The sequence below is a fragment of the Harpia harpyja genome, chromosome 16, assembly GCF_026419915.1.
Source record: "Harpia harpyja isolate bHarHar1 chromosome 16, bHarHar1 primary haplotype, whole genome shotgun sequence".
In the NCBI taxonomy this organism is placed as follows: domain Eukaryota; kingdom Metazoa; phylum Chordata; class Aves; order Accipitriformes; family Accipitridae; genus Harpia; species Harpia harpyja.
In genome coordinates this window covers 12,763,425-12,782,808 of record NC_068955.1, presented here as the reverse complement: position 1 = coordinate 12,782,808, position 19,384 = coordinate 12,763,425, and the positions used below count along the sequence as shown (strand labels likewise).

The following is a 19,384-nucleotide window of genomic DNA, read 5'->3' as shown; positions in this document are numbered from 1 at the left end:
GTGTGTTACCATGCTGATTTTATTTCCTCCTACTTACCAAATGAAGTCTGTATTTGATGACAAAAGTAAACAAGGGGAAATAAATTCTTGAAGCTGGTGAAAGGAAACCTCATCAGCTCCCTCACTGATACCCTGTTCTTCAAATTACCGTATCACCTGGCTTATCCTCATCTTAGAATGCTGAATGTTGTAAGTAACTTCTTTTCAGATGACTGAATAAGATTTGCTTCTTCTATGCAACTTGTATGAAGGAAACAAAACACCTTAAGTGTTGCACATCCCAATTTTATTGCACCTTGTAAAATAGTAAGAGTTTAAATCATAAATAACTAGTAATGATGAGGATTCAAGCTTCTTCATTAGAAATGAAATGCTCTATTTATGCTCCTGATACAATAAAGACCTCCTAACAGCAGTATCCCTTCCAGCAGCAGTGCAGGTTATCAGCGTTTCATGCATCTTCCCTGCATTTCTCCATCTGAAAAACTTCTTTGTAATATAACGACTAAGCAATCTTTTAGATCTTTTTGAATATGGCAAAAGTTATCAGCATAAACCTGTGAGCTTTCAGATATGATATAGTAAGTAGTTCCAAGAAGACATTACATAAGTTTTCTTCTGGCTGGGATAACATCTAACAAGATAGCAAGAGTCAGTCAAGAAATAGATGCCCACTTAGAATTGTAGTATGTACCCTGCCAAGAAGTTTCAAATCAAGTCCTTTAATAAAGAATATACTTATCCCATCTCCCCCAAAAGCTAACTGCCTAACAAGCTGCTGAAACCTCATCGTGGAAGAAAACTCCCTTCAGACTACAGATGACATGATCATTATTATTTTTGTTCTGTAGCATCCCTCAACTTGCCAGATACAAGAAGAATATCTCCCAGTTCTCCCAAAACCAGAAAGACTTCTCCCAGATTTGATAGTCATAACTCAGAGAGCTTCCTCAGACATTAAGGGAATTTAAAATGATATAGCCTGAACTGAACCTGACTAGTTTCAGAATAAGACTTGCTCTCATTTTCAGAAACAGTTTTCCCAATAAGGATCCAACTGTATTTATATCATGAGAAGTACAAAGCACACCAATATGCACAAACATGACAGGTCAACATTTGGTTTATATCTTTATCTGCAAACATTATAGGAGAAAAAGCCACAGGATTTACTGCTAAAACTGGTCTTCAGCTATGTCTATTCTTGCCGGGCTAAATTAATGATTACCCTCTCCCTTACATTTTATATGTTAAAATGCACCATTTTTTTTTTAGCTAAGTGACCTGCAGGAGCAAAGATAGGTGGAAAAAACATCACATTCAAAATTGCATTAGCACCTGAGGCAGGCAATGCATATGTGCTGATAGACATAATCATACTTGTTTATCACCAAGAAGCAGCTTAGTCTAGGCTAGCTAAAGAAAGCAGTATCCCAACTCAACCACGAGCAGGGAGGGGAAAAAGAGGAAAAAAAAAAAAAAAAAAGGCAGGTGTTTCTACAGGTTCTTGTCTCAGGCATTCCACACTGCGGGCAGAATTCCTTTAAATGTCTAGCAGAAACTCATGTAACATCATTCCTGAGACGTAGAATAGTTACTGTATGCCCAAGCCTTGAAAAGGCCAAAAAGAAGGGTGGAAACAGGAAGGGGGTGAAGAGATTTTAAAAACCCCCAAACATTAAAAGGTCAGATGAATGTTACAGTGTATGCCAAGCATTTAAAACTTGAAACAGGGACTGGGTTTTTCAAAGAACACGACTCTCAGCACCCAAGGGTTCAAAAATTAATACCAAGGCCCCCCTGCAGAACAACTATCAAAATGTTGTACTGATATTTTTTACATGGTCACAAGACAGAGATAACTAGAAAAGACAAACAGGAATCCAAACAAGCAAGAACTGTCCACAAGTACATGGGAAGATGCTGAAAACCAACATCATGATGTACAGCGTTTCACTTCAAGGGTTCCCAAATCAATGAAGCAGAATGATACTTTGCACCCTGAGCCCGAGTTAGTGAGTTGTTCGCAGCTCAACAGCATGTGTAAACTGCACTGAGAGCATATAAAGTTTGAGCTAATCCAGGACACTACAACCCAGACTCCTCATGAAAGCTGCAGTGCTTTCACAGGTGTATCTCCATACTTTAAAAGGCACCTTCTGATTTGAGACACTGAAGCAGCCAATATGCCAAGAAAGCCTAGAAGTTGAGCATTCCTTAAGAATTTGAGGGTCTGCTGATAGACACTTCACCTCTCCCAGGAATATCATGAAATAGCAGTTCATTCATTAGTCTTTCCCAGCACTACCTACCAAAAAGCCAATCGGTTTTGAGATGCAACCTTAAAAACTATCATTTTGGTGTTACAGTGCTTCCTCATTTACACATGACATTTAAAAAAAAATAATAAAAAAATCTATGCATCTGCTGAAAGTCTACATGACTGTTTTTGAGCACCACCATGAAGAGAGCCTGAAAAGACCCCACAGCTAAATGTATATATATAAACCGAGCCAAAGAAACTGGCTTTTAAGTGTCAGTAAAATAGGAGACTAGTTCAAAGAAGAGAACTAGAGAGATAGAAAGAGCACAAGAAAACCAACAGAACAAACCAGCCAACCCAGTCTCTAAACAGAGTCAATTAACATCAGAATTGTTTATCCAGACTTCTGGTTTGCTCCTATGAGCAGCACCTTTAATAGATTCCATCATGGAAACTGAACAAGACACTCTGTTGTTTGAATCTGCTCACAAGGCACAGACCCATTGAGCCACCCTACAAACAGCTTCAGGGGTCAGGTCTCACAGAACATGGAGTCTGCCACAAAACAGTCTGTTATTAAAAGTAAGCTAAGAATGAAAACTCAGCTATCACAGCATCTTTAAAGAAATAATAATAATAGCCCTTCTTCCTGCAGAATAGAAACTTTTCACACTTCCCTAGGAAACACTCATTTTTCCCTAGTCAACAAGATCCAAAAAAGCTATGGGTATTGCAATTTCAAAATCAGCTAGAAGATGATCTTATCCCAGTTAAGGGCAAACTGAAGCGGTCTCAATAAGGAAGACGTAGGAAAATGGCTTGGGGAAGCAAAGCTCTTTCTCTCTCTCAAGTTTCTCTTACCTCGGGAATACTTAAAGAATCTTGAAACTCCAAGGTATAAAGCCAAAGGTCAGTGAGATGCTTGCCTATAAAGGAAGTTAAAGGAGAGTTTCTGGTAAGTTCAGAAGCACAGTACCTTGCTCAGTCTCAAGTCACTGAGAGCAGTGAGTTTGAACAAAAAGGATAAATTGATCCTGCAAGAGATCCAGTATGGAACTCCACATAGCATACCAGTGCATGATAAAGGGTTATACTTCTAAACCTGTTTCTTAACTTCTGTCTACAGAACATCAAGAAGAGTGAATTTATCAAAACATAGCACCCCATTAGCCTCTTAACAACAGGCACTTTGTATGGATGATATTTTTATTTAAGTGGCTATGGAAAGACAGCAAGTTATGTTCATCTAATACCACAGATTCAGCACAGACGCTAAAACTGCAAGGCTGTTAAGCATTCAAGACAGCACAACAAGAGTTGAAAATCATCTGCTTATAATAAGTGGAAACAATTGATTTAGTTAACATACATTTTGGCTTCCCCCTGCCCAACCCTGTAGTGTGAGTATCTTAATTAAAAGCTAGTTACATAAAAATCAACTTGTTCTGTGTTTAATCTCCAGTGTTGTTATCTGGAAAAAAACCCACACTCTTTAAAGGCCAAAGTTCAAACCAGAATTTTTAATTAAGAAAGTATTCCATATTACTTAAATTTCTTGAACTGAAACTATACACGCACCAGTGTGGTCAAAACTCCAATACAGCCTAGAATAGAAGTAAAGAAAGTTCTAACAGCCACATGATTTCATTCTCCTTAATATGGTTATTAAATAAATGCTTTTTTAAAATAAATATGGGCAACAAAAAAAACCCCAACACTTTTCTTCATTGCTATTCTGACACTCCACATAGTAAATTTAATTTAGCAGTTACCATGACTACTGGATGCAAGCCACTCCAGCTTTTAGAGATATAACACTTTTTATTGAAGTTAAAGGTGCAACTAGAAAAACTGTGTAAGAGGAAGGTGGTGAGTGTTGGTTTGGAGGGGTGGGGTGGGGGGTGGTTTGGTTGTTTGGGCAGGGTTTTGGTTGCGATTCTGTTTTTTAAATCCAAAACATTCAGCAGCAGCAAAACAGTTAGTTCCAATGTAATCACTGTGTGTGATCACATACAGTGAAGGAAGACAACCAGGAGCAAGTTAAAGGACTTCACTGAATTAAGTTATCAGCAAAAATTAAAAGGAGACAGCAGACTTTACACAAAAGTCGAACAAGATCATTTTGGAAAGTACACAGACACTGAGGTCTGAAGAACGTAAAAGCTCCACTTTGAAACACGGTGTCACTACATAAGAGCTGTGTACCTCTAATCCATTATCTCCATAGGGAGAAGAGGAACTATACAGCCATGTAACCTTATTTAGCAGAAGCCACATAACTTGTTCTACCTCCAAACCCCATTCAAGATGAATACTGAGCCCTTTAATTATTATATCAAAATGAGCTAAGGAGCACAGCAGAGATTCAGCACAGACCCATGAACGCAAGTGATATGGAACTGCTTTGCCTTGTCTTTATTGCTCAACAGTGACTCTACGGAACAGAGAGTGATGTACCCTGTCAAGTACCTGACGGTTTACACCAAGACCAGCAATTGCTCTTAGTGTAGTGTTGACAGAAAGCAGCTTCCCACACATCATCCCCAACACACTTCATGTTTGCTATGGAAAACACAGAAATTCTTAAAGCTTAGTCCTTTAGTCTCACATTATCAGACAAAACTACCCACACCACACACCAGTTTGTAACTTCACTAAAAGCAGCAATATGGAGTTAGGAAACACCCCTAGATTCTCTTAAAAGAGACTACAATGCGTTTGACTTCCTAAGTCACTTGCAAACTTAGAAAGACATTGGAACTGCTCTCAGTATTCCCTAGCCTGATGCTGGTGCTTTAGGGAACCAGGAAACAACAGTGACTGGTAACAGAAGCAGTATTATCAGAAGTCTGCCTTAAGATTTAAATACTAACACATTTGTATGCAAGACAGTGAAGAGTGGATTAGCCATTAAGGCATGCAAACTTCAAGATTCAGCACTCAGCCTAGGCAAAAGTATCTGAAAATAAGAGATGGTAAGATAAACACGAATTCACTTTGCTTTTTACAAGCATCAGTTTTAATCTCTAGTGTTAGACAACCTTTAACACAGGAAGTAATAGCTTGCAAAATCAGTTTTGTTTTTACAAAAAAGACAGGCATGCAAGACTAAGTAAATCTTACAGCCAGGATAGCCTTTGTCACACACACAAAAAAAGAAAAAAGGTCTGATATAACAGGATTTGTACAAGAAGCAACAAAACCTCTTAGAACAGCTATACTTGACAAGATTGTACTTCCTAAAACATGGATTACTTTTTTTATTAACTGCTAACCTCCTATTTTGTCAAGATAAGATCTACCAATTTGATGAAAGAATGACCACATGGCCTGTAAAGAGGGCCAGAAGCTCTGAAAACAACCTGCTTTCTCTTGGAAATCCAAGAGGATGAAAAAGAGTTACTTTTGGGTAAAGCCACTGAAGACATTTCCAGAGCTACATTTTATGCTGTCCATCAAATCACTGGTGACAAGAAGATATTTCAGAGGAACACTGGACAAACTCATTGGGTGATCCAATTGTAATCTTTTGAGAACTAGTCTTCAGCTCTTTCAGACATTACTGACTTGATTGACAGCTTACAGAGCTAATAGCTCAATTCCCAAGATGGAGGGCATTCAGGAATTGCAGGACTTTATTTTTATGGCCCCCGGAAAAAACAAAGAAAAATAACAATCACGTTCTTGTCACTACTGTACCATAAGATGACTAATTCAGTATAAAGAAGATGGAAAACAAAGACATTCCAACAATAATCTAGATATTTTACTAGAACGTTATGAGGTTTTTTCCTCTAATCAATATACTCTGGGCAAAACGAGGTCTTTACAAACTCTTCAACTAAAGGAATGAATGAAGTACAGAAAATGCTTATATAGAAGACACTTATACATACAAAAATACAGACCTGGCTTCCAGAGGTAAGGTAAAGTACAACTTCAGTAAGTGGTCATCAACTTACACCGGGCTGCTAGTTGCAAAAATACAAACCTCTTATGTGTTTCCAACAGCAAAGCAGAATGCTGGCACAGTCACTTCCACAGTACATCTTCAAACAAATCACAGCAAGGGAACAGGAAATACTTGCTTGCCATCATAAATGGCTGTTTTATTTTAAGCACACCTCAATACACAAACTATGTAACTAATATGACTTCATCAAACTAAAGCAGAAGATGCCCAAATGTAAGCTGCAAATCTTAATTTCTACTAAAATCATCTACTTGGGTACTGGCATGTGGTATTTTGAAAATGGTCTAGTCTTTTTGTATTTGCTTTCCCCCCTGCCTTCCCTCAAAGCCATACAACAACAATACATCTCAGGAGCTCTAGAAAGACTACAGCTTACTAGATGGAAGGAAGATGATCTAAGCATCACAGCTACAGTAACAAGCAGGTGTCATCACTGTACCAAAAAGATAAACAAGAACTATACTGATGCCTTCATTTTAATTCATTGCAACAATAGAAACTCTCTCAATAGGACATTATGAAAGAGGCAAGATGATGTGTTTCTGGTAGAAGTTGTAAGCCTCACCTAAGTATTTCCCATAGTGCTCCAAGATTATTAACTATTGTCCTTGAAGACTGCCTGTAACTGTTTTCCAAGTCTGAGAAAGGAAGAAATACATGATGATAGCCTTTGTATAGTCTTTTGATTCAAATTAGTAATCAAAAAAGTATTTTGGGTGTTGAAAACATATCAGCAGAAAACAACATTTATGAATATAGCTTCTCCAACTATTAAACAATGAATACATCATTTCCTTAGCAAAAAGCATAAGAATTAACTACCTGTGCATAAGCTGTAGACTACCATTCGTGCAACAAAACAAGTAAGTCTTTTGAGCATATATATTTAGCTCGATTAACTGCTGGAAATACAAAGACACTCCCAACTGAACTGTAAGAGTATCTACCTAGATGCTGTTTTGGGCACAATGTGCTATTGTAACCAATAGCATGGAGCGAACAGGAAGAACTCAAGCATTCCTCTTAAAGATGGATGTTGCACTCTCCAGCAAAAAAGAAAAATCTCTCTGGAGTCTTTACAGTTATTAGGACCACATTGCTGCAATTTCCTATGCAACTAATGCTGTCAGGTTACACCAGCAACCATTTATGTTACATGACAACACCAATTAATCTAGCAGTCATTTCTGAAGCTATCAGCTTGTTACATACATACAAAAATCTACTTAACTGATACTCTGGTTATGCCACCATGCTGCACAGGTAAACTGTTCTTCTTTAAAAAATAGCCACAGCAACATTTTGAAGGGTTGAGCAGCCTGTTTCCCATGATGTGCTGCCTGGAAACCCCAGCTCTTATTATTGTACAATAATAAGCACATGATTCCTGTCCTTAGAAACTTATCATTTATATATAGCTTCTCCATTATGCTGGCAATGCAGACCTTGTATGCAAACAGAAGCTTAATAGAGATCTATAGAATATACTTATCATCAGTGGTACATCTGTAAAACAGGAAGAAGCATGCAACAACTAAACCCTAAGACCACACTGAATTTAGACCAGAAGTATTCAGACAGGTCCATAACGGTGCAAAAGTATGTGCAATTCTGGTAAGCAAGTTCCCAGCATGCACATTAATTTATCTTATACATACAGACATGTTTGAGTAGCATTCCTTCAGCATGGGTCTGCAAGAACTTAAGATCAAGTGGCACCAACACTGAAGTGCTCAGGAACTATATCTTTCTTGTGATGTTATAAGAGTAAGGAGGGGGGGTGGGGGGGGCGACAAAACCAAAAAAGCACCCAGGCACATGAAATAAACAGAAAAGTCCCCCAACACTAGCTTCTGTATTTGAAATATTTCAAATGACTAATGCTTTAAAACTTATGATTAATTAACTGTTTAAGCTAAGAAACAGTGTCTGTTAACAACCTGTTCTACAGCATAAACACACGAGTGCTAGTAGACCTATAATAGCATTACAAATGCACACTGTCTCAGAGCCCTGAGGTCCAGTCTCACATGCAATACCATTTTAAAGGCAGAAGCTACTCACAAATTGCCACTTTTTCAGACTTTCGTAAACATGCAAGAAACTCCACAGTTTTGCCCTGATTACATCAACTAAGATCAATTCTTTTCTAGAAAAATAAAGACAAGTTACCTAGTATTCATTTTGTGTGTCTGAAAACCTAAATAGGGATCAAGAACCAAACTAGTTGCTAGGTCATCGTTTTCACACAGTTCCTTGGCAGACATTCCAGAGGAAGGCACATAACGACTTTGACCCTCAAATCCTGAAGCACTGCTACCTGCAAATAAGAAAGCACAAATTAGACATCATTGAAGGAATGTTATAAAGCCCAGCTACACTCAGGGACAGACGGTCACAGGTCAGAGACAAAAAATATAGAACAAATAAGGAAGATGATAAAATATCTGAAGAAGCAGGAGCACAGTTAATTTTTCACTCTTGCTTTTGTTCATTTATGTAGCAGCCAATGGAGAAAGTATTTTAGAACATATTTTATGGGTGTCTCTAATTAATTTTGGTTTCCTCCTCTCTTCCCCTTCCCCAACTACAAGCATCTTTCCAGACTACACCGCTCAGTCACACCTGTCTCTAAAATTTCTGACCTATAAACGTGATGAAGCCATGAAAATTTCAAACCCAATTTTCCCAAAATCTCAATAAATGACTTACTCTGAATTTGTATTTAGTCCTTCATCCCAGACCAATAACAAAAATAAAAATCCATGTTCCTTAAAACCGATTCATAATGACTATTGATATATGTGACAGCATTCAAAACTGGGTTTACTTCTACACGTGCATTCACTACAAGTTGGGCTCGTAATTCAACTTACACATTATCCACTTCCAATCACACTAGTTCTCCTTAGTGCCAATCATGTATTTTATACTTATACCAGTTCAAAATTAATTTACATCCAGTTATTCTCACTTAACTTTTAAACTGATCTGAAGAGATCTATATTCCTGAAGTGAGTTAACACATCCAACAAATACAAACATAATTAATACTTCTGATGACAGCTACATGCTGAATGCAGACCTCCTTCATGAATTAAGACAAGACAGAAGCCTGACTTCCAAATTGATAGAAGAATCACATACTCCACTAAGCTGTATAAACATGTACATACATCTGCTTGATCTTCTCTCAACTCCATTTTTGCCCGCCTTTGGATTCTCCTTTCCTGCATGCTGCAATTTGGTCTGATTCTGTGCATGGTCATTAGACGACTTGTTTCCACTTCTCCTGCCATTCACCACCATGTTCTTGGATTCTCCCAGCCACTTCATTCCCACAGACAGTCTGACTCAGTTGCATTTAGTCACTTTTCAAAAGGCTTGGAGAAGTGGATGAATAATTTCAGTTCCAATTCCTACTGGAAGCAAAACATAAACATGATTAGAACTTACTGGGAAACTGTTTCCACGACGCAGATTTTAACAAAAAGAAAAAAACCAATACAACCCAACAATAACAAAAAAACACCACCGGGGAGGGGTGGCAGGAAGGAAAGATGGTGATCTGCATTTGCATTAGGAAGAAAGAAAAGCAGTTCATTAGCACTAGTACAGGGAACTATTGCAAATGCAGATATCCACAGGTGAAGTATTTGTCCTACAACTTACGACCACATCTGGAAGCAAAGGTCGAATTCTAAAGCTAATAAATTGCTAAGGACAACTCAATTTTAAGAGCTGGACTATACACACACATAAAAACCTATGTACTTATATAGGCATACATACACATGGATAAATACACACACAGCTATGTGACTCCAAAAATGGAGTATTTTCAAATATACACCCAATTAAGATTATATTTCCTAATAAATAAAATCTGTAACCTGTTTGGAACTCTACAGCAAAGAATGACATTATACAAACATCCTCCAAGAACTAAGGATGAACACAATTAGAAAAACAAAAACAACCCCAACCAGAAAACTGACAAAATTTTTGGAATGAGGGTGGGGGAAGATGTTAAATCTTCATTTAAAAATCAGAGTTCAAAAACCCCTCAGAGATGATCTAGAGAACCCAGGCTACTATGTTTACTGTTCCATGTAACACACACACAGTCACAACACACCTGGCTCAATGGGCCAGTAGTAAGTGGGGTCACAAGTAAAGCCGAAATTTTGTAGTACATAAACGGCCAGCAAAGCACATGCTAGTTTTTACCTGCAGTCTCAATGCCTTTTGCATAAATAATTATAAGAAAGCTACTAACGCTTTTGTACACAGTTGCATCTCACTCTGTATAACTTGCAGGAAAAAAAAAATCCAACATTGATTTACACAATTGTTTTACAATTGCATTTATGCATTAGTAATTCATTTGCTTGGTTTTAATTAATCCTCCTCCCTACTGCTTCCTCATAAAGAAACAATAAATTGTGCCTTTTCCTTTTACTGTAATTTTAAAAAAAAGCATTAAGGCTCTGTTCACAGCAGATAACAGGCATCATGTGGCAGGCACTTCAATCTGGTGGCAGAAATTTGCAACAAACTAACAGATGTTTTGAAATAGTGTCTTTTATAGAAACTCTGTTTTTAATCAGTTGATTAGCAAAATACTGGATTTCTGTTAGACACCTATGTGATCCAGCTACTTAAAGCTACAGAAACATTTATAGCCAGATGATTAGTAACTAAGTTACTTACAAAGATTGAGAAGATTGATGTATTAAGTCACTTGTCTCTACTGTTTCTCTTAACAGATGTATTGTCTCAATCATCTTACTAGAACTATCATCCAGAAATCTACAGGTTTTAGACCCTTTTACAAATTGTCACAGAAGGGTAGTAAGGTTAATCGACAAAGTGTAACAGAATCATACTGAGCAAAAGCTGGCTGAACTACTGCCTCAATATAAAGAAAAAGAATTGAGATAATTTCTTCCTTCTTTGAAGGAGTTTTCTTGCTGCCAGTGATAGAACGGCTTGGCTTTGACCTCAAGATTAAAAAAAAAGTTTAAATGTCTATTTTAGGGGACCAGAAAGCTCTTTAACAGAGCTGGAACCAAACAGTTTGACTACCAGAATGCAAAAGTTGCTGTGCATACTGACAAAATTCTTTAGGAAGTTACCAGACACAGCCTTCAGAAAACAAACCAGAGACTTAAAATTTACTAGGGAAAACCCTATTCATTGCATTTAGCTATACGTAGAACCAGACATTTTTACATAGTACCTCCGAAAAACCCCTTGGAAATCTTGCAGCTAAACCTGTATTAGACAACACTAGGCTTTTTTTTTTTTTTTTTTTTTCCTTTCTTCATAGAGCTTGCCTGATAGCATACATTTAAAAAGGGGAAAGAAAACAAACAAACAAACAAACCAAAACCCAAACCCCAACATTTTCTTGTTAAGCATCCCACCTGAACTTCTTTCAGAAGACAGCTACCCTGTGAAGATCTGCACTGAGTTAACACGTAAACACTTAATGACAGACTCATTCTTAAACTTCCCTCTTTCTGCTTCTCAATCAATTCATTTTACAGCTCTATGTACTCTAATTAAACCCCGTTCCCCATTTTTGTAACAGTGGTAATAAAGAGTATTAAAACAGAAACTATATTACAGATTTCAACTACATTCAGTCTCTGTCTCTTTGCAAACCAGGACTGAACTATACTCTGTGGTGTGCTACAGTTCAAGAGCAGTACAGGTAAATGAAGTCTACCATGAAGTCCAATTGTAGATGAATACTGGTATGCAACAATCTGGAGGAAAACCATTCAATATGGTAGTGTTTCTGACAACTAACAGGTATGGTCGCTACACTTTCAGCTGGATAAAGGTGTACTCCACACGAAGAAGGTAACTGATCTTTCTTAAGTCCAGTTTGGGAAGGTGAGTACTATCTGTGCTAACACACTTCTACCTAACAAATACAGTAATGACAAGGAAAGAACGATAGCAAAAGTAAGAAGGAATGTAGCCACAGACGAATACTCAAGCCATACTAAGCATTAGGAAAAACACTTGGTTTTGTTGCAAAATACATTGATATAGATGAGAACAGAGGTCCTCCCCAAGCAAAATTGAAAGTCATTTAGCGAAGCCTAGCAAACATTCTTGTGAAAAATCATTATTTATTTGAGCCTAGCAGCCTAATGAGGAAGAAAACCTTTGTCTCCATCTACTGCTGCCTTTTATTTTCTAACACCAGCCAAATTACAAACTTGAAGACTGCATGAGTGCTTCTTCAGCCTCTATTCCCTCTCCCAATACACAAACACTGCTTTCAAGAGATGGTTTCAAAAGCTAGAACCAACAGACAGGATTCCTCTCCCAGAGAATATCACAGCTCCTAATGCCAACAGATAACCTAAAAGGGAGAAAGAGATGCCCCGCTCATCACCACCATGTGATTTGCTTTCAGTACTTTCTACATCAGGTTCATGCTGACGAGTCCTTTAGGAACGGAGGGAGAAAAGGAGATGAACACCGTCTTCCTATTCAAGAAAAAACTGGAATATACTTACAGCTCCACATACTTAAAAACTCCTGCTAAAGGGCTCCACCATCAAATAATATAACACCACGCATGGATCCCTTATGACTTTGGGTTTATCTATACTGTTAAGTTTACCAGCACAATTACAGCTTCCAAGGGACCTTTTTTATTTCGATGTAAATGTCCACATTGCTGTTTTAACCCCTTATTAATTATACCACTACTCATCATAATTATACTGCCTTTTATAATTCTATTATGGTAGTTTTACAGACACTTTTCCTAAAATGTCAAAATATAGCTCAATCGCATTCAGCACCTCTCATTGAGAAATTTAGCATTTCGTTGCAACGGTACTCTCAAAACCTAAAACTCAAGTTTCATTTACCTGGTTCTAAATTTATTAAACCTATTAAACACACTTTCTGAGCATTATTTGCATTTCAGTAACATTTGGAAGCACCTATCAACAACTGAAGCATAAACACGATTAATGCTATCATAGCGTAAGATACTCGCAAAGCCAGATTTATCCAGAAGTGTTTACCAGACTGATTAAACAGTACCATTCAGGTTTATATCACATATGAAAAGCCTTAGTCCTTTTATACTGAGAAGCGTAGTAAATCCCTATGAATTTGAGTAAAGAAATTCTATGGCTGTTGGATCTCAAAAGCTGTCTGCGCCTCCCAGGTTTTGGGCTCTCATCTGTGAAATCTATCAATTCAGAAAATGCTTGTTGTGATGGGGAAAAAAAGCTGCACAAAACCAAATCAATAAAACCCTAAACCATACAAACAAATACATCAGTAACCCTAAGAAATTCAAGTATCATTTATTTTAGTCTTCTGTAACACAGTTTTGGCATATAAATGTATACGGCTTAAAGCACAGGGACAGCTTCTAAACAGAGGCAGTGGATTTTGTACATCCCTCTCCAGGACACAGGCAAAGGCACTAGGATCAGGAGGTTTCCTAGCAGGTGGGGTCATAATCCCCTTTCCTATTGCCTCCAGTACACAGGCAAAGGACCTTCTAAAATACAATTTCTTATTTTTTTAATTAACTCAAGCATCTAAACCAGTTTAAATTAACTATAGCTGCAAAAAGTCTTCCTCAACAAGACAGTGGCCTAAAGCAAATACAGGACACAAAACCAAAACACAAGACCACAGCCTCAGCTTTTCCGGACAAATCAACAGCATTAAAAGAAAATATGTATGTTTCATTACTGATAGCTCTAAAAAAAAAGCAATAGACCTTTTAATTTGGGAAGCAGACCAAAACTATGCAACCAGTTTTTCTATAAGATCACCAGGCTGTAAACGATTTCACTACAGCCACCCCATCTGCGTAACAAGAAAATCCCACCCACTCCTAAAAAGTGTTCAAGTTTCTAAGAATATAAAAGACTCAGCAAAATCAAAGCTGAATTAAAACTTGCACAGCTTTAGGGGGTTATTCAAAACAGCCTCAAACCTTATTTCGGCTACTGTTTTTGACAGCTCAGACAAGTACCATTAAGCCAGAGAGGAAAGGGAGGCACAGAATGCTTCTAGCTCACAGAAGGTGTGAAGCCAATGCACAGTGTCACTTTAAACAGGAACCTGATGTTCTATGTTACACTACAAATTATTAGTGATGATACTAAAACACAGCAAAACCAGCTATGGAAGAGAGGTCTGTGCAACCACAGAAGGTGACAAAAAAAGAAGTAGTATTTGGGAGTTTACTTTCCCATAATCTCTGTAGTCAAAGCTCTATCTTAAAGAAAGGTCAGGCGGTCCCACAGGACTTCAAAGATTCTGGAGTTGAGGCTGCAATTCCTCAACAGGATAAAAGCTACCTAGGAAGGGCTACTTCAGTCCCACCCCTGCAGATGCTTATTTCAGCCACCTGATTTCACATCCACTTTTGACTTTCTTTGCCCCAGGATGAACTGGTTCAGTAAATTAAACCACCAGTGTCGCGGTTTAACCCCAGCCAGCAACTAAACACCACGCAGCCGCTCACTCACTCCCCCCCACCCAGTGGGATGGGGGAGAAAATCGGGAAAAGAAGCAAAACCCGTGGGTTGAGATAAGAACGGTTTAATAGAACAGAAAAGAAGAAACTAATAATGATAACACTAATAAAATGACAACAGCAATAATGAAAGGATTGGAATGTACAAATGATACGCAGTGCAATTGCTCACCACCCGCCGACCGACACCCAGCCAGTCCCCCGAGCGGCGAATCCCTGCCCCCCACTTCCCCGTTTCTATACTGGATGGGACGTCACATGGTATGGAATACACCGTTGGCCAGTTTGGGTCAGGTGCCCTGGCTGTGTCCTGTGCCAACTTCTTGTGCCCCTCCAGCTTTCTCACTGGCTGGGCATGAGAAGCTGAAAAATCCTTGACATTAGTCTAAACACTACTGAGCAACAACTGAAAACATCAGTGTTATCAACATTCTTCGCTCTGAACTCAAAACATAGCACTGTACCAGCTACTAGGAAGACAGTTAACTCTATCCCAGCTGAAACCAGGACAACCAGGAAAAAAAAAAAGAAAAAAAACCCCCAAAACAAAAACACCCAACAAAACCCCGTTTTTTGAGTGTTTCTTTTCAGCTAGTTAGTTCTCAGAACAAGCTCAATGCAGAATTGGACATGGATTAATAGCGGCACATGGGAGGATGTAAGACTGTGTCAAAACTAACTCAGGTCAGTTCAAACTTTTGCAGAACTGCAGCCCCAGGATGCAGGTTTGTGAGAGCACACATGGATCCAAACCTGACCCAAACCCAGGCTTCAACGCCCCACCAATAGCTTGGTCTGTACTTTCCCACTTTCTCTTGTGCCAGTTCTTTTGCAGCCACGTGATTTTTGTGTGTCAGTTTGGATACTAATCCAAGCACAATGCAGGCACAGAAGCAATAGCGTACCAGTACAAATGAGTGGCAGAGAGGCAATGCACATACAGAAGTGCTTCAGCAGCTCCTGACCCTTCTCTTCCCTACCACCCCCGCCTTCCTCTACCTGGTGTCCCCTCAGGGTGAGGCTGAATAACTGGCTGAGCAAAGCACCCTAAAGGCTGCGATCTCCCAACTCACTGCAGCAACACCAGTGTTCAGCAGACTTTCACAGAGACAATCCAAAAGCTCACTGTTTCTGGGAGAGGGAGAACCTCCTTCCTCCCCCTTGCCAATTCACACAAACATTTCCACCAATTCTGGAGCTCAGTGGACCTCTCCATAACTCAATTTAACATCATTAATCCAAGATGGGGGAGAACAGGTAATTTTCTGCTGGTTTAATGTGCTGAGCAGATTCAGCAAAGGATCCAGTGGGCACTAGAGCAAGAGAGGATGCAGTACTGGAGGAGCAGCAGCAGGACCACTGAAAGGGGAAGCGTCAGCTGTTGTAACAGGTTAGCTATGAGACTTACACAGGTTCAACTGAACCTAGCAGTTCAGGGCAGTCCCACCATGGCTGGCACAAACAACACTACAGTTCAATGAAAACTTCAAACCAGCCTAACCCCAAAAGCAGCCCTGCTGCTCCCTCGCCTGCTAATGCCCACTTACATGCCATCCTCCCTCTGTGCCAGCAAAACAAGTGCAGAGCCAAGTGGTGACTGAATCAGGGGAGTCATCAGAAAAGTCTGAACCTTACTGGCTTGAACCACGGTGCAAGACGACGTTACAGGAGGGTGGGGGGACAAGGTCAGGGAAGTGGTCAGGAACACTTAAACTGGGACTGCTCCCAAATGCTTTGCATTCTCAAACCACAGCTCTGGATTCACTGTTTAGCACAGAAGTATCATACCTTACACTTACTATGTTAATTTGTGCGATAATTAAAGCACAATGCTGTCTGAAGTGAAAAGAATACTGGAAATTGTAGTCCTGCAGTAGGATAGCGCTAACAAAGCAAAACAAGTATTCTAGAGCCCTGTTCAGTCCTGTTACTGAGTATACAAGGACACATCATCCCACTTACTCATTTAATATGCAATGCACTAAGTAATTACTTTAAATAAATCTTATTCTCCAGTTTGCGAACTCAAATGGGTATAAAGCAGAGATGTTTGTACATGTCTGTCTGGCTCTAATAACAAACCAGCACAACAAACAAACAAATCCCATTTTTCAATCAAGTAAGTTTTGATTTCCTCACAGTGTTACTTGCAAGGAAAAAGGCTTAAAGAATTCAAGACAAAAGTTAATTTTTAATTAAAATGGAAGAGGATGCATCCATAGCTATAGTGACCAGATCATGGAAACAGGGCATGACTTGGCTCTCTGTGAACTTACTCTATAGTACACTTTAACCTCATTGATTAAAACCTCCCACTATGTATTTATAGTTACACTATTAAACACTCCGATCAAATTGCCATCTCATACGTGTCGCCCTGCACTGAATTCAACCCACCAGAAAACTACACCAAGTTATATACTTAAGATTCTCATGCTGCCTGTGATACAACTCAACAAAACACCACGTACTTTCTCTCTCACCCCCCACCTTTACTTTTTCAGAGAGTAATGTGTTGAAGATAATTTGACTTTAAACTTTCAGATACAGATGCCGGACAAAGATGTGCTTTACCCCTTCCTTAAAAGCATACATTCCCCAATGAAAATACACAAAAAACCCGCAGGATGTCAGGCGTTTCGATCTAACGAAGGCAGCAAGCTCTGAGGCCGGAGTGGTCACTCAAGACAGACCTTAATAAAAACCAAGCAGTAGGAACACGACTTAAAGCTCCTATTACGGCTCATACAGAGGAAAGCTGTGCCGCCGGGACCACTAACCATTTAGCACCAGGAGTGCCACGAACTGCCAGGTAGCTAACAGCTTCCTCCCCCAGCTCCCCACACGCCTCCCTAGGCTGGAGCTACCCGCACAAAACCCAGCGAACGAACCGAGGGGGAAGCGGGCGGCGGAAGGCAGCGGAGCGGAGCGGGGCCGGGCCGGGCGGCGCCGCCCCCCCAGCCGCCTGCTGCCCCCTAGGGCTCGCTTCCCGCCGGCAGCGCCGCCGCCGCCAACCCCCGGCCCCGCCGCGGCCCCCCACCTCCGCCGGCCCCCCGCTGCGGCGGGGAGGCGGCACCGCCTGCAGACGCCCCTCTCTCCGAGCGGCCGCGGGTCCGTCGTCCCCATCGTCCTCCCACCGCACCCCTCCCCTCCCCGCATCGACCGCCATATGGAGCGCGGGGGCCGTCTGTCAGCGCCGCCGAAAGCCGCCCTCGCCCTGCCCGAGGCGGCGGGGGACGCCGCCGGCCCCGCACGCTGTCCCCTCGGCTGGCCCGCGGCGGGGGGCGGCCCCGGGGCTGGGGTGGGGGGGCAGGACACCGGGCTCGGCGCTTCCTCACACCCCCTCCCTGCCGCGCCGCGCTCCCCACCCCACGGAGCGGGCCCCCTCCAAGTTCTGCACCCCCCTCCCCCAGCTGAGCGGCACAGCCCCCTCACAGCCCCGGGCGCCCCCGCCTCACCCCCCGCTGACAGGCTGCCCCGGCGCCTCCCACGCGTGGGGGCACCCTATTCACAGGGCCCACGGGAGCCGCGACACCCCCCCGCCCCCCCCCCCTCCAATTCACACACACACTCACCTCCCGGCTGCCCTCCGCGCTGGGTCCCTCGCCGCCGCCGGCGCTGCCCCAGCCGCCACTGGGGGAAAATGAATCATCAAAGGGAAGGGGGCGAGGGGGAAAAAAGGGGAGGGGGGGGGAAGCGAAGACTGAGCGAGAGAGGGGCGGAGGGGGGAGGAAAACTAAGGAGGTAGGGGGAAAAGCAGCGATAGTGATAAAAAAATAATTCCGAGTGGGGGGAGGAAAAAAAATGGCGGATTAAAATCCAAGATGGCGGCGCCGAGGGGCGAGCGGTGCAGGGGGGAGGTGACAGGGGGCGCTTCCTAGAGATCCCTCCGCCGAGCCCCGCGAGAAAGAGTTCCCCGGGCTCCCTCGCAGAGACCCCGCGGGGCGACGGCGAAGACAGGCCGCGGTCGCCGCCCCTTCTTCCTCCTTTGCCTTCTTCTCTGCGGGGAGCCCTCTGTCCGACGGCCTGCTGAGCCAGGCGGGCCGCTGCGCCGGCTACCACGCTCCGAAGTTTCTTCTTCTTTCTGCCGGCGAAGCCCGTGACCTCCTCGCCCCGTCCGGGAAGACGCCGCCTGCCCCTGCGCTGCCGGCGGCGGAGGGACACCGCACACAGGCGCGGCCTTACGCCCGCCGCCGCGGAAGGATACAACACTCGCAAGGAAACGCAGCCCGCCCGCCCCCCCCCCCCGCCTGCCCCGCAACCTGCGCCGCTCCCCGCCTCCTCCCCGCGCTGGCGCTTCACCCCGGTCGGCGCAGAGGCAGGCCGCCAGCCCGCGAGGCCCCGCGCCTCGCCCGCCGAGGAGGCACAGCGCGAACCGCAGTTCCCATCGGCGCTCAGCGCGGCGCTGCGCCGCGGCGGAGGGATCTCGCTGAGGGAAAACAAGGCCCGGGCTACCCCGCGGATCGGGCCGCCCGGCCGTGTGTGGGGGAAGAAGGCCCGGCCGCCTCACGCGGCGGAGGGATGCCTCCGCCCGGAGCTGCCCTTTAAATGCGGGGGACTCCCCGCCGCGGGGGCGAGCGGCCGGCGGCTGCCTTTATGCCCCCTCCCTGGC

The 19,384-nt window shown here is 42.3% G+C and overlaps 1 protein-coding gene across 6 annotated transcripts in view; it reads right to left on the bottom strand.

The window, feature by feature from the left end:
• KMT5B (lysine methyltransferase 5B) overlaps positions 1-19,004 on the bottom strand; it is a 32,594-nt gene extending 13,590 nt beyond the window's left edge. For 2 of the 6 annotated variants that reach the window (XM_052810829.1, XM_052810835.1), the window contains exons 1-3: positions 18,348-19,002; positions 9,413-9,655; positions 8,409-8,556 (exon numbers count right to left, since the gene is read on the bottom strand). In XM_052810829.1, the coding sequence (XP_052666789.1) occupies positions 8,409-8,556; positions 9,413-9,572 (308 nt within the window). In that variant the 5' untranslated portion in view covers positions 9,573-9,655; positions 18,348-19,002. Of the gene's footprint in view, positions 1-3,124; positions 3,190-8,408; positions 8,557-9,412; positions 9,659-18,347 lie in introns of those variants that run through there. The other 4 variants (XM_052810833.1, XM_052810834.1, XM_052810832.1 and 1 more) reach the window with 3 other exon arrangements.
• Between the last annotated feature and the right edge of the window lie 380 nt (positions 19,005-19,384).